General features: G+C 42.2%; 2 protein-coding genes across 3 annotated transcripts; one reads left to right on the top strand and one right to left on the bottom strand.

Moving 5' to 3' along the window:
* The first annotated feature begins 6,750 nt into the window (after positions 1 to 6,750).
* Positions 6,751 to 7,475, top strand: LOC123156814 (60S acidic ribosomal protein P2A). The gene has a single exon (XM_044574998.1). The coding sequence runs from the start codon at positions 6,838 to 6,840 to the stop codon at positions 7,174 to 7,176; it is 339 nt and encodes a 112-aa protein (XP_044430933.1). The 5' UTR covers positions 6,751 to 6,837; the 3' UTR covers positions 7,177 to 7,475.
* Positions 7,476 to 8,197: 722 nt separating this feature from the next.
* LOC123156812 (centromere/kinetochore protein zw10 homolog) lies at positions 8,198 to 16,821 on the bottom strand. Of its 2 annotated transcripts, none has more exons than XM_044574996.1 (14): positions 16,182 to 16,821; positions 15,947 to 16,090; positions 15,138 to 15,311; positions 14,315 to 14,473; positions 13,083 to 13,313; positions 12,884 to 13,009; positions 12,597 to 12,689; positions 10,885 to 10,980; positions 10,212 to 10,340; positions 10,008 to 10,085; positions 9,735 to 9,893; positions 9,510 to 9,663; positions 9,340 to 9,422; positions 8,198 to 8,451 (listed from the first exon to the last, which is right to left on the bottom strand). In XM_044574996.1, the coding sequence occupies exons 1-14, from the start codon at positions 16,716 to 16,718 to the stop codon at positions 8,368 to 8,370; spliced, it is 2,247 nt and encodes a 748-aa protein (XP_044430931.1). In that variant the 5' UTR covers positions 16,719 to 16,821; the 3' UTR covers positions 8,198 to 8,367. The 2 variants fall into 2 exon arrangements, with proteins under 2 accessions (XP_044430931.1, XP_044430932.1); XM_044574997.1 differs by having other exon boundaries at positions 12,884 to 12,994; positions 16,182 to 16,820.
* Between the last annotated feature and the right edge of the window lie 4,493 nt (positions 16,822 to 21,314).

Genomic DNA, 21,314 nt, shown 5'->3' with positions numbered 1-21,314 from the left:
CCTACAGGTTCGAGAACTATGTAGACATGACCAAGACACCTCTATGATCAATAACCAATAGCGGAAATTGGATGCACATATTGGTTCCTACATATTCTACGAGGATCTTTATCGGTCGAACCGTTATGACAACATACATTATTCCCTTTGTCATCGGTATGTTACTTGCCCGAGATTCGATCATCGGTATCTTCATACCTAGTTCAATCTTGTTACTGGCAAGTCTCTTTACTTGTTCCATAATACATCATATTGCAACTAACTCATTAGTAAATTTGCTTGCAAGGCTTCTTATGATTTGTATTACCGAGAGGGCCCAGAGATACCTCTCCAATACTTGAAGTGACAAATCCTAATCTCGATCTATGACAACCCAACAAACACCTTCGGAGATACCTGTAGAGCATCTTTATAATCACCCAGTTACGTTGTAATGTTTGATAGCACACAAGGTATTCCTTTGGTATCTGGGAGTTGCATAATCTCATAGTCGAAGGAATATGTATTTGACATGAAGAAAGCAATAGCAATAAAACTGAATGATCAATATGCTAAGCTAACGGATGGGTCATGTCCATCACATCATTCTCCTAATGATGTGATCCCGTTCATCAAATGACAACACATGTCTATGGTTAGGAAACTTAACCATCTTTGATTAACAAGCTAGTCTAGTAGAGGCTTACTAGGGACATGGTGTTTTGTCTATGTATCCACACATGTATCAAGTTTCCAGTTAATACAATTCTAGCATGAATAATAAACATTTATCATGATATAAGGAAATATAAAATAACAACTTTATTATTGCCTCTAGGGCATATTTCCTTCAATATACCCATACCTACTCAAATCATCTATGAAGGTCAGAAAATAACGATACCCGTCGCATGCCTCAACACTCATCGGACCACATACATCGGTATGTATTATTTCCACTAAGTCATTGGCTCGCTCCATTGTTCCGGAGAACGGAGTCTTAGTCATCTTGCCCATGAGGCATGATTCACAAGTATCAAATGGTTCATAATCAAGTGATTCCAAAAGTCCATCTACATGGAGTTTCTTCATGTGATTTACACCAATATGACCTATACGGCAGTACCACAAGTATGTTGCACTATCGTTATCAACTTTGCATCTTTTGGCATCAATATTATGAATATGTGTATCACTAAAATCGAGATTCAACAAGAATAGACCACTCTTCAAGGGTGCATGACCATAAAAGATATTATTCATATAAATGGAACAACCATTATTCCCTGACTTCAAATAATAACTGTCTCGCAATAAACAAGATCAAGATATAATGTTCATGCTCAACGCGGGCACCAAATAAAAATTATTGAGGTATAAAACTAATCCCGAAGGTAGATGTAGAGGTAGCATGCCGACAGCGATCACATCAACCTTGGAACTATTCCCGACACGCATCATCACCTTGTCCTTAGCCAATCTTTGTTTATTCCATAGCTCCTATTTTGAGTTACAAATATGAGCAACCGAACTAGTATCAAATACCCAGGCGCTTCTACGAGCATTAGTAAGGTACACATCAATAACATGTATATCAAATATACCTTTGTTCACTTTGCCATCCTTCTTATCTACCAAGTATTTGGGAAGTTCCGCTTCCAGTGACCATTCCCTTTGCAGTAGAAGCACTCAGTTTTAGGCTTGGGTCCAGCTATGGGCTTATTCCCGGGAGTGGAAACTTGCTTTCCATTCTTCTTGAAGTTCCCTTTCTTTCCCTTGCCCTTTTTCTTGGAACTAGTGGTCTTGTTAACCATCAACACTTGATGCTCCTTCTTGATTTCTACCTCCGCGGCCTTAAGCATTGCGAAGAGCTCAGGAATCGTTTTCTTCATCCCTTGCATATTGTAGTTCATGACGAAGCCTTTGTAGCTTGGTGGCACTGATTGAAGAACTCTGTCAATAACACTATCAACTGGAAGATCAACTCCCAGCTGAGTCAAGTGGTTATGATACCCAGACATTTTGAGTATGTGTTACTGACAGAACTGTTCTCCTCCGACCTCCATCTTGAAGCTATAGAACTTGTTGGAGACTTCATATCTCTCAACCTGGGCATTTGCTTGAAATATTAACTTCAACTCTTGGAAAATCTCATATGCTCCATGACGTTCAAAACATCTTTGAAGTCCCGGTTCTAAGATGTAAATCATGGCACACTGAACTATAGAGTAGTCATCAGACCGTGTTTGCCAGGCGTTCACAACGTCTATGTCAGCGGGAGCGGGCTTGTCACCTAGCGGTGCATCAAGGACATAATTTTTCTGTGCATCAATGAGGATAATCCTCAAGTTACGGACTAGTCCGTGTAGTTTCTACCATCATCTTTCAACTTAGCTTTCTCTAGGAATGCCTTTAAATTCAGGGGAACGGTAGCTCGGGCCATTGATCTACAACATAGATATGCAAAACTATAAGACTAAGTTCTTGATAAATTAAGTTCAATTAATCAAATTACTAATGAACTCCAACTTAAATAAACATCCCTCAAGTTATATAAGTGATATGTGATCCAAATCAACTAACCCATGTCCGATAATCACGTGAGATGGGGTAGTCATCAATGGTGAACATATCTATGTTGATCATATCTACTATATGACTCACGTTCGACCTTTTGGTCTCCAGTGTTCCGAGACCTGTCTATACATGCTAGGCTCATCAAGTTTAACCCAAGTATTTTGCATGTGCAAAACTGTCTTACACCCGTTGTATGTGAATGTAGAGTCTATCACACCCGATCATCACGGGGTGCTTCGAAACAACGAACTTTGGCAATGGTGCATACTCAGGGAGAACACTTTTATCTTGAAATTTAGTGAAGGGATCATCTTATAATGCTACCATCGTTCTAAGCAAAATAAGATGCATAAAAGATAAACATCACATGCAATCAAAATATGTGACATGATATGGCCATCATCATCTTATGCTTTTGATCTCCATCTCTAAAGCATCATCATGATCTCCATCATCACCGGCTCGACACCTTGATCTCCGTCATTGCATCGTGGTCGTCTCGCCAACTATTGCTTCTACAACTATTGCTAACGCATAGCGATAAAGTAAAGCAATTACATGGCGATTGCATTTCATACAATAAAGAGACAACCATAAGGATCCTGCCGGTTGCCGATAAATTACGAAACATGATCATATGATACAACAATGTATATCACATCATGTCTTAACCATATCACATCACAACATGCCCTGCAAAAACAAGGTAGACATCTTCTACTTTGTTGTTGCAAGTTTTACGTGGCTGCTACGGGCTTCTAGCAAGAACCGTTCTTACCTACGCAAAAATCACAACGGCGATTTATCAAGTTTGTTGTTTTAACCTTCTTCAAGGACCGGTCACAGTCAAATTCGATTCAACTAAAGTAGGAGAAACAGACACCCGCCAGTCGCCTTTATGCAAAACTAGTTGCATGTCTGTCAGTGGAACTAGTCTCATATACGTGGACATGTAAGGTTGGTCCGGGCTGCTTCATCCCACAATACCGCCGAATCAAAATAAGACGTTGGTGGTAAGTGGTATGACTATCACCGCCCACAACTTCTTTATGTTCTACTTGTGCATATCATCTACGCATAGACCTGACTCATGATGCCATTGTTGGGAAACATTACATGGAAAACAAAAAAATTCTACGCACAGGCAAGATCTATCAAGGAGATGCATAGCAACAAGAGGGGGAGAGTGTGTCTATGTACCCTCGTAGACCGTAAGCGAAAGCGATTAGTAACACGGTTGATGTAGTTGAACTTCTTCACGCTCCAACCGATCAAGTACCGAACGTGCGTCAACTCCGCGTTCAGCACACGTTCAGCTCGGTGATGTCCTCCGCCTTCTTGATCCAGCAAGACAACTAGGTAGTGGATGAGTTCCGCAGCACGAGGGCGTGATGACAGTGATGGTGAAACTGTATCCGCAGGGCTTCGCCTAAGCACTACAAAAATATGATCGGGGGTGTAAACGGTGGAGGGGGGCGCCGCACACGGCTAAGCAATTGTCGTCGTTGTGCTAGGCGCCCCCTCCCACATATATATATAGGTGGGTGGAAGAGGGGAGAGGCCAAGGGACGCCCCAAGTAGGACCGAATCCTACTTGGGCTCCTGCCCTAGCCCCCCCCCTTCCTTCTTTTGGCGCCAAGGGGAAGGAAGGAGGAGGTGCCCCCCTCCCCTTTCCTTTCTCCCACAAGGAGGGGAAGGCAGGAGGAGGTGGCGCCCCCTCCTTTCCTTCTTCTAGGGTCAGCGGCCAAGCAGAGGGTGCGCCAACCCCCTTGTGGGCTGGTGTGTGCCTCTCCTTGGCCACTTAGGCCCATACACCACCCGGGGCCTCCCGGAACCCCTTCTGGTGATCCGATGACTACCCGGTGCACTCTGAAACTATTCCGATGTTCGAATACCATCGTCCTATATATCAATCTTTACCTCTCGACCATTTCGAGACTCCTTGTCATGTCCGTGATCTCATCCGGGACTCCGAACAACATTCGGTCACCAAATCATATAACTCATATAACACTGTATCATCAACGAATGTTAAGCGTGCGAATTCTACGGGTTCGAGAACTATGTAGACATGATCGAGACACCTCTCCAGTCAATAACCAATAGCAGAACCTGGATGCCCATATTGGTTCCTACATATTCTACGAAGATCTTTATCGCTCGAACCGTTATGACAACATACATAATTCCCTTTGTCCATCGGTATGTTACTTGCCCGAGATTCGATCGTCGGTATCTCTATACCTAGTTCAATCTCGTTACCGGAAAGTCTCTTTACTTGTTCCGTAATACATCATCTCGTAACTAACTCATTAGTCATTTGCTTGCAATGCTTTTTATGATGTGTATTACCGAAAGGGCCCAGAGATACCTCTCCGATACTCGGAGTGACAAATCCTAATCTCGATCTATGCCAACTCAACAAAGACCTTCGGAGATACCTGTAGAGCATCTTTATGATCACCCAGTTATGTTGTGACGTTTGATAGCACACAAGGTATTCCTCCGGTATCCGGGAGTTGCATAATCTCACAGTCTAAGGAATATATATTTGACATGAAGAAAGCAATAGCAATAAACTGAATGATCATTATGCTAAACTAACGGATGGGTCTTGTCCATCACATCATTCTTCTAATGATGTGATCCGTTATCAAATGACAACACATGTCTATGGTTAGAAAACATTAACCATCTTTGATCAACGAGCTAGTCTAGTAGAGGCTTACTAGAGACACAGTATTTGTTTATGTATTCACACATGTATTTAAGTTTCCAATCAATACAATTCTAGCATAAATAATAAATATTTATCATGAATAAGAAAATATAAAATAACAACTTTATTATTGCCTCTAGGGCATATTTCCTTCAATGCTCTAGCGAGGCGATTGAACATTAAAAAATAAATCAAGTGCCATAAAGGTCGTCGTACCTATCCCACGTTTGTGATTATCTCGACTAATGAATCGTGTACAATGTGAAGTAGCGGTCACACAAAGTCTTCCATAGCTTGGGATTTCCCCCTTCAAACAAAGGAAGAGCATGACCCACACTCTCGATATTTTGTGTGGAATGGACACACTTGGATGGCAAAGCAATGTAGGACAAAGGGTGCTGAAATTAATCACACCCGTGATTGTAGGAGACGCCGGAATTGGAGCGATACATGACACCTACCCCAAGTGAAGTATGACAACACCACGGCAAAATTGCTCGAGATCCACCCTTGTGTCTGCCACTTTCTTAGAGGTTGCTGAAGCCAAGAGATTATTGGACTTGCTAGGACGAAACACCGACAACTCTCCACATGATGGTTATTTTTAAAATACATGATGAATATATTTTTGAATATACACAAAACATGTTTTTTAAAATACATGGTGAACATTTTTAAACTACACGACAGACAAATTTTAAAACACTATGAACATTTTCAAATAACATGACAAAGAAAAAAGAACCGTAAAGGAAAATTAAAGAAGAAGTAAAAAAGGAAGAAAGTAAAATAATAATAAAATAAATAAAATGAAAAAATAAAACGGAAAGAACAGAAGAAAACATTATTTTTAGAAGATGTTGATCACATACTTACTGTTCATCGTGCTTATTTAAAAATATTTATGGTGGAATTAGAAATGTTTATCATGTATTACGATTTGTTCGTTGAGTATTTGAAAAGAAACTAAGAAAGCATGTATATGGTTTTTTAATAAATAGAAAATTATGAGACAAAAAGGTAAAATTAAAACAGAACTAAAAATAAAAGGTAAAATAGTTTTTTTAGGGATAGGTAAAATAGTTAATTAAAATAGAAAAAGAATCAAGCGATTACTGGGCCGGTCCAGTTCGCGCTCCCTGCAGGCGAGCCGTGCGCCGGCGTCACTGTGGGCGGCAAATAACCACGCCCCAACTTAGGGCTGACCGGGCATGGTAGTCGGTCCTTGGGCTGGGTCGCTTGCTCTATTAGGCCTGTTGCTTGTTTTGACAGACTTGGGCCTCCAGAGGCGGACACAGTAAGTAGTTGTAGCAGAAGAAGGAGTTCTTCGCTCAAAAAATTAAAAGCAGCAGGAGTTCTAACAGTTTCGCGTGCACCGCTAGTTCGTTTCCGCCGCGCCCACGAAAGCTTCTCCAGGTCGGTTTCGCAGCGCGCAAGAAACCATCTCTACACTATTTATACACGACCCTGTGGGCAGGGCAGACGCAGTTCAATCAGGGCCCCCGATCCGTCGCGTCCAGCAACACCAACGCAGCCGCCGACGCCTTTGCTTCGAGTTCGAGATGAGGTTCGTCGCCGCGTACCTGCTCGCCACCCTGGGCGGCAACTCGAGCCCGACCAAGGACGACGTCCGAGCCATCCTCGGCTCCGTGGGCGCCGAGGTGGAGGAGGGCAAGCTCGACGCCCTCTTCAAGGAGGTGGAGGGCAAGGACCTGGCCGAGCTCCTCGCCGCCGGCAGGGAGAAGTTCGCCTTTGCGCCCAGTGGCGGCGCCGGGGCGGCCATGGGCGCGTCCCCCGTCGCCGCCGGTGACGCTGCCGAGGAGAAGAAGGAGAAGGCCCAGGAGAAGAAGGAAGAGGAGGAGGAGGAGGAGGACCTCGACATGTTCAGCCTCTTCGACTGAGCGACCCACCGCGCCGTGCCGATCGATCTGCCGGCTCTTTACCGTAGCTAGTACAGTATCTGTGTATCCGTGATCTGCTGTACTCCCTCCGTTCGCTTTTATAAGGCGTTTCAGACAGCTGGGTTTAAACTGTTTAGTACACTGTCTGAATTTGCTAAAACGTTTTATATAAGTAAACAGAGGGAGTACTTTTTTTAGGGACGTAATTTGTTGTACTTCGTTTGGTGGTAGCACTTTTTTTATTAGGGGCGTAATATATGTATTGGGAGATTTTAGATGTTGTTGAGATTAGAAATATATTTAACCGTGTCCTGATGGCAGTTTTCAGTGTTGATTAAATTCCACTGATCTTAACTTCGTTTGCCATACTTTTTATGTTGAAAGACGTTCTCACCGCTCGTCCTCGAGGATCAGTGTTTCCCTTAGTTTTTTAGTGGCCTCTGTGCATCGTATGCTATCCTGTCACGTTCCTGCTTGGTGCATCTTTCTTTTGCAAGAACAAACCTGCACTTTGCAAAGTTTGCTTAAAGGATGCTAGTGTTGTAATCCTGCAATATGACTGCTTTTAAGCGTTCAGTGGCACTGGTTTCTAGGCTTGGTTATGCAGAGGCCAAACTGTAGGTGCAGACCAAAGACGGCGAGGACGGCCGTAAGTTGGTGAAAGCGAACGAGGCCTAGCTATAAATCTGCTCAATCCCAAAGCCAAACTATATTTTGCTGCAGGCCTGGTTAAATCTGCTCAATCCCAAAACCAAATTATATTTTGCGGCAGGCCTAGCTAAATCTGCTCAATCCAAAACCAAACTATATTTTGCTGCTTGATTCGTTCGCAACTTTCACGACATGAGCCGGGCATCGCGTCAGCGCTGCAGCGTGATGTAAGTGCCGAAACAGGTCCGCACATGCCACATGCTCTGGGCATGGTGCCGCGCTCGCGCCACGCCCCTCATCCTCCAGATAAATTTAAATGTGACTCTACACTACACTGCCCACCAGAGTTCGGGTCCTGGACTCTGCGCTCTGTGCTCAGTTTGTTTCTTCTATAAAAATAAACCGCAAGCCCTGTAGCTTCAGTGCAAACTGAACCCTATGTCGATTGATATACAGTCAGTAAAGGTGTCTACAGAATCCGATGGGGATAAAGGGCCATAATGAGGGGGCACCTAGTAATCAACAACAGCACTCTGCATCCTAAGCTGGGGTCGCGGCGATCCAGCCTAAGCACTCCTTTCGAAGAGGTGAATCGGCGAAAATTGCTTTGATGAAATTCCGCATCTGCACAAAGAAAACGATCAGTTACAAATTAACAACAGTAAAAAGTTTGGATTCTGAACAAATAAGGCCAACAGATACAACAGGGTCAACTGATGTCTGAAAAGAGAACCAGAAACAAAATATTCAAAACTAAAAGGCTGTGGGCAAAGGCACACAATATTGATTATAACTGAACTGCTGCTCCTAGACAGCATCGAAGGAACAAATACAACAGGGTCAATTGACGCCTGGGAAAAAACTGTTACGTTGGTTATAATTATTTTCGAGAGCTTTGAAGCAAATAAATTACCTAGTGGCTGTAACAGAGACAAAAGTGCACATTGTTCTGCCAAGGTTGACCACGGTTTTCACATGATATTGTCCATTTAAAAATATATATCCTGATAGCAAGCCTTCCATCTCATTCATGTAACCACTTACTCTAAAAGCTTAATTTAGTTCCTTGTCGTGTTGTTTACCAGTAGGCCTCTAAAATGTGCTAAAATAATACTCCCTCCAAAAAAAATGTAAGGTGTTTTTTATGCCCTATGCAAAACCAAAAAACATCTTACATTTTGATAAGTATTAACTTAGCAAGTACTCCCTCCGTTCCTAAATATAAGTCTTTGTAGATATTTCACTATGAACCACATACGGATGTATATAGATGCACTCATTTTGCTCCGTATGTAGTCTATAGTGAAATCTCTACAAAGACTTATATTTAGGAACGGAGGGAGTAGGATACACACCAAAGAACACCATGCACAACAATATGATGGCTGGTATAACAGTAACAGGTTGTACCAACAACAGATGACCGTCCCTCAAAAAAAAAAAACAGATGACCGAGCACTATCAAAACTCCATTTAAAGGTAAAAAGAAAAGGAAAGGGGGAACTTGCTCACCTCAGATGATGTGAAACCACAGTTAGCTAGCTCCCCGCTTTCCCAAGCAGCTGTGATGGACTTCAACGACATATCAAGCAACTCTGAGCAACATCAACGTTTTTCAGTATTATTGGAGCGAACATAATAGTGTGACATGTTAAATAAGTTCAAAACTGAGAGAAAATTACCTGCTAGTTTTCGGAACTTCTTCAACGATGGTATACTCTCATCCAGCTGGACCCAGGTATGATGATCCAAGAACTTCTCATCATCATCGTTCTCAACCAGGGACAGAAATAGTGAGGAGAGGTTTTCAAGAGCCAAATGTATAAGGCCTTGCAGCTGGAAGTGTATCACATATTAATAAACATCAATAGTGATCAGATCAAACCTTTCAAGCAGAATATTATTACCTGTAAGGTCTCCTCTGCTGCCATGTCATCTATCAGAAGCATGTCCTTTGTAATTCTAGAAAAGACAGGTCCAAGGACATGAAACATACTTCTCCTGTAAATTGACCTAGGCAGTACCGATTCCCACATAATGTGTATCTTCTCTAAAATGAACACCACCTGGAAGGAGGTCAATATATATCATTAGTTGACAATAATAGAGAAATTATAGTAGACTTCTCTTTGCCATATTTCTTCTAGGCACAGCTCATATTCTTTGGCAACGAGACATACCTGCTCAATACTAAATTTTGCTGATTCACAATGCTGAGATTGGTGCGTGTTCTGAAAACCATCAGCGCCATCTATAGCCTGAAAAATAATGTGACAAACTTGAAATCGGCTTGACTACTTACGACCAGAAATAAATGATGTGAATTCTTTCACCAATGATCATTTTATCCCTTCAAGGATGCCATAAAAGGTAAAGGGAAATACCTCGCTTAAGTTAGCCGTTGCAAGCTGTATTTGTCTTCTCAGTATACCATCTGCCATCTGGGAGAAGATTGGAGCTAAATCCACAAAAACAACTAGTTTTTGTTGACCACTAGGAAAATCTGCACGGTACTGGACAAAAGCATCAAGAAAGGTTAGGAAAACGCATTGCCGCCTTAAAGACATGCAGATAGCTCCAAAGAAGAAATTTTCTATCAGATATCTAAACAGAAGTACAGTTGGTTTTAAAATTTAGGTGAATCATAATGGAACATTAATCTAGGATGCAAAAACACAAATCTGAATTCTCTCATCGAACAGTTGTTTTTTTAAAACGACCACATAAAGGGATTTTGAAGATAAAGTTAGTATAGAGAACAAAAGGGGGCTGTTTGGTTTGAGGTTAACCTAGCCACAACTAAGGTTAGGCGAAGTGTTGCACTGTTGCTAAAACAAATCACCAACACACTTGTGGCAAAAAGCTGAAAATCTATAATGCATGGGTTACCAGCCACAGCTATGGCAACCAACCAAACACCCACCGAACAATTTGTGGCATGCCTAAGCTTAGGCTGACCAGACAGACCCTAAGCATGCACATGGGAGGCAATCATTTTCACGTTAATCAGCAACTGAGATAAATGATAGTAAAGAGCAAATAGCAGGACATACAAACCTCAAATGCAAGACCAAGAATTTCTTGGGACAAATGGTAGAAGTCATTGTGAATGATGGCAGCCACCGGACTGATACTATTGAGTTGCTTCTCTAGCTTTAAAAAAAACACTAAATTTAATCACAACGGTATTAAGTAAAATGACAGTAACGAAAACAAATAACTGAAGAGTAGAATACAGTGTGATCTCGTAATAGGACAACTTCATAATGCAAATCAATGACAGAATTACTGGAGTAAGTTTATCTAAAATATTTGAAACCATAAGAGCACATTGAGTAAGAATGTAAGATCTCATAAGTGCTATCGCATAAGAGCACAACAGGCACATGATGTATGAAATAGTTTACATCGACTAAGTACATCAGGAACACCCCTACTGGTGCAGCATTGCGGTAAAAATAAGAATTAGGTCTTGCAATCCCATGATTAACGGTGTAATTTATAGTTTAAGTAAACCACGCATGCTAAGGGAAATCATCAAACAATATAGTCTAAGGCAAATGTTATTTCCCGTAAGTTCACCTTTCACTAAAACTAAATATAACATAAATACAGATCCTTGATACCAAAATACTCTCAGCAGATAGAAAAAAAGGGAATCATCACATATCTTCAATTGTAAGCTTCCTAGAAATAGGGAGCTCTCAGCCGGTCTGTGGGTTCATTGTGGGCCCCATGCATCATCGACCTAACAACATTTTTTACCGCCTTGGCCTACACCTCAGTTAATTGTGAGCATTCGTTCAGGGTGTTCTGGCTCACATGCCACTGTGCTGCTGCATTGCAGATTGGGGTGGGGGAGAGACTGGCGCTGTGGGCTGCGTGTGGGGAGTGATGTCTATGTTTCCTCTCACTGCTATGCTAGCATTTGAGGTTAACTCCAGAACAGTGTCTAAAATAGTGGCGCTGCCCTCTTACCGCTGGTGGGTTGTCAGACGCATCAGAGTGCAGAGAGGACACCATCGCCTCAGACCTAAGAACCAGGGGCGCCTGGATCTTTATGGAAGAGGACACAACACGAAGACTAAATGGCACAACCAAGGTAGAGCAAAGTCATCTGTATATAGTGTTTGTTGAGTCAAACCAGTTGTATCTACTGGCCAAAGCTGGTGACAGCTGTCTACGTGTGGAAGTGTGGGCTCTTCAACCATGTCTACGCTTACGATGGATCCCGCAACATGGCCACCCCAACCAAAACCAGAAAAACAGCAATACGGAAGGGCCACAAGCGAATAAACAACCAACAGATAAAGAATAAACAACCAACAGATAAACCCTAGAAAGGAACAGCACCTGCTTCTAATAGAATTCTAAGGATGCCTCTGTTGAAATAATGTGGATTTTATGCACCTGAGTTATATTTTCATCATCAGAATTTCATTTTTTTTCCAAAAAAGGGTAATAATATGTTAATATCAAGATGATACCAAGTACACCCGACCGCTGCAACAACACAATGTAAAGAACTAGTTATCTGAAATCTGAAGAATAGCGGAACTGTTGCAAATTTGTAATAAAATACATTGCATTTGGCTACTAGTTAGCAAGTCTAAATAAAATGCACAACTTAATAATGCTCTCAGGAATATCCTAGATGCTCCCAGACACATGATTGCATGACATACATTGCCATCACTGGAGATTTTGTTCAAATGTAAATCTCATGACACAATACCAAATTATCATGCAAAGTTAGTACATGCACAAACCTGAACTGGCACAATAGCCTTATACAAGAGCAAGGCATCCCTAGCAGCATAGCAAAACTCCTTTGCGACTCTTGCGGACGACAAACAAGCATCCTGCACTGATTATACAACAACAGAAATGGGTACATCAAATGATTGAGAAATTTTATAACATGCAAATACTGAAAAGTGGGAGGCGGTATTTGAAAAAGAAAGGTGGTTATGATGAGAAACGATAGTACAAGCAACAAGCAGTTATGCTAATAGATCCAGCGAATCTATAAAAACAATTGTAGAGGCAGGCATACCTTGAGGGCTCCATGGACCAATTTCATTAACTGAAGTGCTGATTTAGATATAAAACACTTCTCTGGCTGGAAAAGTAAATCAACAACAGAATCTCCATGGTCATCTGATGCCTGCAATAGCAAGCACTTCACTACAATGAATCCCACATTATCCTGCTAAGTAATTTTCCAATGGCAAAACATAAATTTTGGTACTCACAAGAGGATTCTTGTAGTCATATTGTACAAGAATGTATCTTGCTTTCACTAAGATCTCATTTCTCTTCCTTACAGCAAAATGAACTTCAACATCATCAACAAATTGGGTTAACTTGCCATCCTTTCTGTCAGGCAAAATAAATATCATACCCCTGAGGGTATTCTCAAATTCAGCTGTACTCCTTATAACATCTTGGAACTCAATCAGCTTGGACGCCTCATCCGGAACAGCCTGAAAACATAACCCAATGACCAGACCAGTTATTATGACGTATATAACAGCACTATTTTTGGGAATCATTGTCATTATAGAATAAATCTGGTGGCATCTGTTTCCTTCTACAAACAGAGATTACCAAGCACATGCCCACAAACAAGACAACTGAAGCAAGGAAGCTGAGTTGCTTAGAAGCTGTAATGACAATTAGATCAGTCCAGTCTGATCATTTCCATTTTTATGATGAAATTCCAAATGGTTTTCAGCATGGGACGAAAAATTCAATCTGCCGTCACATTCTCATCTTTGTGATCAGTTTATACTTTATACTGAGGCATAGAAATTAGAGGGAAATTATGTGTTGTAGTAATTCTAGCGTACTATTCTTGTCTTGTCAAGTTCTCATCATATATACAAGGGAGAAGTGGTCAGTGTTGATAGTAAATTGTTTTCCTCAAACAACCCAGTCACAACTCACAAGTCAATAAATTGAACTATAGTTGATGAAATAAAAGAAATATTGCCAGTTCAATGGGCACTGAACAAAGAGGATCAAATAGAGACAAGCATGTGTGTCAGCTGAAGAGCTGCTCGCAAGAAGAAAAACAGCAAATTAACAATTGTCAAACTTTTATTTGTTAAACTAGAGGATACCCCGCACGTTGCTGCGGAGTTGGATATAGAGTTTCTAAATATTGTGTAGAATACTAATTCAGTCATTACAATTTAAACTATGTGAGAAATCTCTGCATAAGCAAAAAATATATCTTAACATGAAAAGTTATGCATGTCACAATTAAATGCAATGTGATATAAAACTCAGTTAGAATGCTCTAATGCATGTTGAATGGTAGAGGATTCTCATGAGTAGATCGGACGGATGCTAGTGGATCACTGGATCAACCTAGTAAATCTAACGGCTACAACAATTTTGATGATGTGGAAGCACACATGTTGAGATAATTAGAAGTAGTGGGGATCACTCTCTTAGGTATATAGGATAAATATAAGCATACCTTAGAGAGAAAATGTGTGATAACCAGATCAGAAATTCTTGACCAGGTTAACTTTGCAAAGGACTGCGTCCATGTGATATTTTCCACACAAATGAACTTGCAAGCAAACTTGATGACATCAATTATTCTTGAGTAAAGGACTGAACCATCTTTGTAGCCCTTGAATAATAACAAAGCAGTTACATGATTACCCAAAACAACCCAAAAATAAAACAAGAATTAAGCTTACATGGCAGTGTTTTGTCATGAAATCATATTGATTACTTGACGGGTCATAATTCTAGATGTGCAAAGACATAGTTTTACCTACTCCGCAAAAAGACAACAGCTTAGTGCTGTTAGAAATGGCATCTTCAACTGAGCTCTTATTTAGCATTCATATTGCGGCAATAACTTGGAATTATAATCAGTAAACGACTGGGAATAAAGCAGATACAGGCCTTGTTGGTTCACAGAATTAAAAGAACGCATGAGTAGGGAAAACATAGGAGTGCAATCCCATTCATTTTTGAATCCCATATAAGATTGAACGCTGCAAGAATTTTCACCAAAGGGCGATTGCTTACCCCAGAAAAACATAGGAATCTTCCCAAGAGATTGGAGTGAATGGAAATTTCCTATGATACGTAGTGCATGGGAAATTCTAGGGAAAAAATCATGTGGATTTCAATTCAGCAAATCAAACAATTCAGATATTGAAAATTCTTAAAGGACTAGTCCTTTGAATCAAAGAGGCCTTCGAAAACAAAACATAACCAATATATATAAAGATAGTTCAGAAGAGACAGCTCTGATGAACCAGTAAACACTACGGAGCGCTCACCTGTAGTTCCTCTGAGGGGACTATACTCAAGACTGATGCTGGGTATGTGGAGCCACTTTTCTCAAGCACTTCTACAGAAACTGTGACAGATATGTTGCTGATTGCTGGAAGAAAAACATGCTTTACCATCAAGTCTGCGACTTTTGCCATCCCATAGTCTAGAGAATCAATTATCTGCATATCCAACAACACAAAGGTATCAGAAAGTGGTTCATTTATTACCCAAGCGTTTGTACGAAGGCATTTGACCAAGTTCACTGAACCATTTATTGGTAGAGATAATAACAACCAGAGAATTTGATAGAGCTTCCTAATACATATAGAGAAGCACCCCCTGCATGGAATAAACTGGTTTGGTTGTTTGGTCTAGTAATTTCTATGGATTCTTAAGAAGACAGCACAAAAATAAGAAATAGTTCAGCGCAGCGAAGAATTAGCAGCTAATCTTTGGTGGGGTATGAGAAGGCCAAATGATAAACTTGTGATGGCACATAGGAAGAACGTAACTCATGGGGTAAGCATATTTTAAAAGCTGCAAGGGCCTTTAGCTGCTGAATGTGATATATCACTATATCAGGACTCCAAAAGTGTCCACCATATCCTTTAATGCATAAATCCTTGGCCGATGATACCCTTGGCGATAGTTTTGTACCCTATTTAACGTTCATAAGAAAAATGTCTGTACAGACTAACTAAAAAGTCCAAGGCATATAGCATATGTAAGGCGATAATGTTCTGTTGATCACTAAATTTTGCCTAATCAATCCACTGTCTTCCAAAATTGTAGACTGAAGACAAGTAAACCTTACTTCCAATGCCTGCAGCGCCACACGAAGCGCAACACCGGGCGTTCCACTTGAACTGCCGCTCGGTCCAGCCCTCACCACTACCTTCCCTCCATCCGATGCAAACTCCACGCACTCCTCCACATTCTTCGAAAGTCCTACTTGCAGCTGCATCATCATCGGAAACAACCAGCACAGTAGTTAGCACAAACACAAATCCTAGCATGCAAAGGGCACCTCAAACCAGCACACCCCTCACCTCGTCGACGAGCTGCTCCCATTCGCCCCGAAGAAGCCCAAACACGACTGGCTCGTCCCCACCGGATCCAGATCCCTCAGGGTTCACCAGGAGGGGCTTGAGCTCGGCGGCGGCAGCGGCAGCATCAAGGGGGTTGGCTGAGGCGCGAGCGGCGCGAAGCCGCGCAGAGAGAGAAGCTACGGAGGATGCGGCAGCGAGGTGCTCCTGGCGCTCGCGGAGCTCGCGGCGGGCCGCTACGAGGCGATCAGAGAGGGACCTGAGGTCGGACAGGTCCGGGGAGGATGAGAGCGGGGAGAGCGCCGACTGGAGGGAGGACTGGAGGGACGCTGACGAGGCCGCGGAGCTGGCGGCTCGGAGCAGCGCGGAGGCGAGCGGCTCGCGGTTGGAGGAGGCGAAGGAGAGGGCGGAGGCGTGCAGGCGGTCGGAGCGGTGGCGGAGGTGGTCGATGAGGAGGCGGAGGTCAGGCGCGGATAGCGGGGTGGAGGGGTCGGCGTCGGCGGTGGTCGAGAGAAGGAGCTCGCGAACGTCGTCGGCCATTGCCGGCTCGCCGACGACAGGGATCCGGGAACTCGTGGGAGGAGTTGAGCTGTTGATGACTTTTGGGCCCGTTCGGATCTGCTGCGGCTTCAGCGCTTGGTGTCGAAGGGCGCACTGCGCACACGCCACTACGCCAGGTCCACAGCTCCTCCTTCGCTACATGGGCTGGCAGCCCATCGGTGAGGAGGGCTGGCACGCCAGCTTCACCAAAGCTTGTGCTACGATTCTCAACAACAACAAAAAAAAAAAAGAGACCAAAGTTTGTGCTACTGTCTCAAAAAAAGGTAAGCTTGTGCTATCCCTAAAAAAACTTGTGCTTTGCTTATATAAAAAAAGACAAATAGAAGCACAACTATCCGTCGGAAGAAAACGAGAAGCACAACTATATTTTTCTTTTTCTTTTTTGCACAAGGGAAGTGGGTTGTATATTAATTAACATGGATCGTTGCTATCCAGTTCACACAAGTTTACAACCCTCTCAGTGTCTGACCGTAACCAAACGGCTATCTTAACCTCATGTCTACCCATCTGGGCTAAATGGTACTCCCTCCGTCCGAAAAAGTTTGTCCCAAACTTATCCCTCAAATGGATGTATCTATCACTAACTTGGGCTAAGTGGTACTCCCTCCGTCCGAAAAAGCTTGTCAAAAAGCATATCCCATTTGAGGGGCAAGCTTTTTCGGACGGAGGAAGTAGCTAACATGATCACATCCTCTCTTAATAGCTTTAAGCACTACCTCTCGACCTCCACTCATCATGGCGGCGATCTCTTGAATGATAGCGGCATGTTGTGATCTGTTCCCCATTGGTTTGGTGATCATTGCACCTGCTTCGGTACTGTCCATCTCAAGAATAAACGATAGGGTGCTCCATTCCGGCGCTAACGCAATTCCCTCTTTACAAGCTTCGAGTTCTGCCGCGAGAGCATTATCGAATGTGAATAAATGTCGGCAAGACGTGAAGATGATGCCTCCCAAGCTGTCCCAGAGTACCATACCGGCGCCATCATTTCCTACTTGTGCTAGAAACACGCCGTTGACGTTGAGCTTTAGCCATCCCTGTGGTGGCATGCTCCATCTTGCAATCGATGGCCAGCATGGTGCTGCTCCTGGCGCGCCCTCGCATATGGTGACTTTGATGTTATTGCATGCATCAGCTCGTCCAGGACTGCTAGTGCCATCGCTCTACGGCCAACCAGTGCTGCTGCTAGGTGCTTGGCTGGCGCTCGTCATAGGCATGGTGCAACATGTACCCAGCATGCAGCCAGTGCTGCTTCCGGTGTCCTGCTGGTGCTGGCCTCTGGTGCAACTTGGAGCACTATGTCCAAAAGGACCATCTTGCCCTTTCTCACATCAGCCATAGGGAATTGTTGGATGCATAGTATAAACGTTGGGTAATTGTGGAGGAATCGCCAAGATGCTTCAGTTGGCGGAGGAGCTTTGTCATGTGTAACCTCATTCCAAAACGTGCCACGAACTCACATAGTCATCAAGAGAGCCGTACGGGATGATTCCAAGAGCAGCTCGCGCACATCGGAGAGCCACTCTGAACCTGTGTGACGAATCTGGATGTCCAGGAGCCTCCAGTCCTTTCTCCATGCTACACTGCATGGGACACCTACACATCGCGTGGAATCCATTCTCACATTCCAAATCATAGAAGGGACATATATTACTGGTTTCCAAGTGTCGGGAAAATTTATTCGCCCATGTAGCAAGAGAGTTTGTCACAACTATATTTCTTGAAAATAAATAAACACAAATGTGCTTCTATGAGAGTTGTGTTTCCAAAAAAACACAACCTATGCTTTTCACGCAAAGCACAATTGTGCTTCCCAATCAAAAAAGCACAGCATGTACTTCCGCGAAAAGCACAGTTGTGCTTTTCGAGCATTTTTTGTGGTTTTCGGTCTTTTTCCCGGTTTTTGTTCTTTTTAATTTTGTTCTTATTCTTATTTATTTTTGAAAAAAACTTCGTTGAAACCTATGAAAATGTTATATAGTTTCGAAGATCTTGACGCAAAAAACTCAATGGTGAAAACGATCCATGACTTAGACGCACACTTCAAGAGATAAAACGTTTTGAAAAAACGAGTCTACGAAAAAAAACTCATGTTGCAACAGGTGGCGTACATCCAGCTCGTCACTTGTCAGCGTCAAAGAATGTGAGAGTGACATCTACACCTTAATTAGTGATTTCGCTCCGGGAATCCTATCGAGCGCTTAAGACACCAACTAAGACTCTTTTGGTACACATCGCACACCTGATTCCTTCACAAGATTCCTAAATGGGCCAGCCCACAAAACAGTCTACCCCTCGCCAGTTTTGGAAATTATCTAGCAGGTTCACTTTTCTGGGCTAGTTTTCTATGTGGTTTTCTTACTTTGTTTACCTCTCTGGCTTTCTATTGGTTTTGTTTTGTTTTTTTATTTTCCTTTTTTGTATGTTTTGTTTTAGTTAAAAAGACACGAACTTTGTCAAATGCATGTAATATTTTCATATGCCAAAACAATTTTAAATTCTCAACTTTTCCCAAATTTGTGAACATTTTAAAATCTCATGACATTCTTTCTCAATTCAGGAGTTCTTAATTATACGAGCTTTCAAAATTCACAAATTTTTGAATTCATCAAAAATTTCAAATTCATGAACTTTCCCCAATTCGGGAGCTTTATGAATTTCATGATTATTTTTGGATTTAAAATTTTATTTAGGCACGTAAAATAGTTTTTTCCAAATTTGTGACCATTTGGTCATTTTTTCAGTTCGCCAATTCATTAAAAAAAGATAGAAAACGGTTTAATTTTCTGAACCAGCAAAGTAGCAGCACGAAAAATGATTGGAAAAAATGTGTAATCGGTGGAGTGAGCAAAGCTTGTGGGCGAAATGAGCTATTGTCCCCAGCCCAGGAGATAGTGCGCGTGGGCGATATTGCTTTACGTGACGCTAAAGGCGATGTACATGAGGTCTCTGATATCTCGTCGATCATTCGCGCGCACCCCCACCCCCCCCCTCCCCGCCGCCCCGTCCCCGTCTCCGCCGGTACCCGATAAGTTTACGACAGCCTTGATTCTCGACGATTTGTTCGTAATACTTAAGGCTACTCATAGTGGGGAGTACCATATAATAGTATCATGCATGACATAAACAAGTGAGCTTTTAAAATTATGAATTGCTGACCTTCATAGTGCATACTATTATAAAGTAGTATCATAGATGATCTTATTTATTGTCATGCATGACATAAAGTAGCATAGCATTTAATATGATACAGTATTATCTATCTATGTTACTCTAATCCCATCTCTCTTCTTTAATTCTATGCCATATCGGCGTGTTTACTATTTCCAAGTGTATGATACTAGCTAAAATACCACCACTATGGCCAGCCTAAGGTGTCAACTGTGGATCTTTCAGTACAACACGCACACCTGATTCCTTCATAAGATTTCTAAATAGGTCGGCCCACATAATAGACTACCGCCGACCAGTTTTGGAAATCATCTAGAAGGTTCGTTCTTTGGGCCGATTTTCTTTGTGGTTTTTTTACTTTGTTTACTTGGTAAGTTTTCTATTGGGTTTATTTTTCATTTTTTGTTCTCCTTTTTCTTTTTCTTTTTTATTTTGAAATACATGAACTTTTTTCATATGTCCGAACAATTGTAAATCCTCAAACTTTTTAAAATCAGTGAACCTTTTAAAATCTCATGACTTTTTTCCTAAATTCATGAACTTTATAAATTCACAATTTTTTGGAATTCATGAACCTTTTGAAATTCACAAACTATTTTCCAGAATTATGACTATTTTGTCATTTTTCACATTTTGCTAACTCAACAAAAAATAAAAATAAAAAATAAAACCCGGTTTAATCTTTTGAACCAGCAAAGTAGCAGCACAGAAAACGATTGTAAAATAACCATGCATAATCGCTGGAGCGAGCAAAACCAGTGAGTGAAACGAGCCATCAGCCGCGGCCCAGAAGGTAGTGTGTGCGAGCGCTATAGCATTACTTGGCACTAAAGGTGTTGTACTTGGTCTTTGATATCTTGTCGATCATTGCCCTCCCTACCCCCCCCCCCCCCCCCCTCCACCGGTACCCAATAAGCTTGCAAGTCTTCTTTTACAAATGTGCATGATGTGTATCGCTCCATTGATAGAGGGTAGAAAAGTACATGTGGTGGTGATCCTCATATAGCACACACTGGAAGGCACATGTGAGGACGTGATTGAGCATAGAGAGAGGGGTTTCTCGGCCCCAAGTAGCATAGTTTCAGGTTACATGGATGATTATGCTTAGCCCTCTGGCACCTGCTCTAGCCCAGGTACGAGCTTCCTCCTGTATTGCGGTAACCAGGCGGGTATGTGAAGGAGTGTCGCCGTTAATGATGCATGTGTTGCGGTGTTTCCAGATCATCCAAGTGGCCAAGGCAACAAGCATTAAGACCTTTGTGATGGCTAGTTGGGGAGTATATCTTAGTTCACCCTTCAAGCTTGTGGACGGAGAACCCACCCTCGTATGTAATTGTTCTAATTCGGGACCATTTGTTCATGTTTAGTAATATAACTAGAGTCTCACGCGCGCCTTGCTACGCA

The sequence above is a fragment of the Triticum aestivum genome, chromosome 7B (assembly GCF_018294505.1).
Source record: "Triticum aestivum cultivar Chinese Spring chromosome 7B, IWGSC CS RefSeq v2.1, whole genome shotgun sequence".
Taxonomy (NCBI): domain Eukaryota; kingdom Viridiplantae; phylum Streptophyta; class Magnoliopsida; order Poales; family Poaceae; genus Triticum; species Triticum aestivum.
This window is presented reverse-complemented; position numbering and strand designations above follow the sequence as displayed.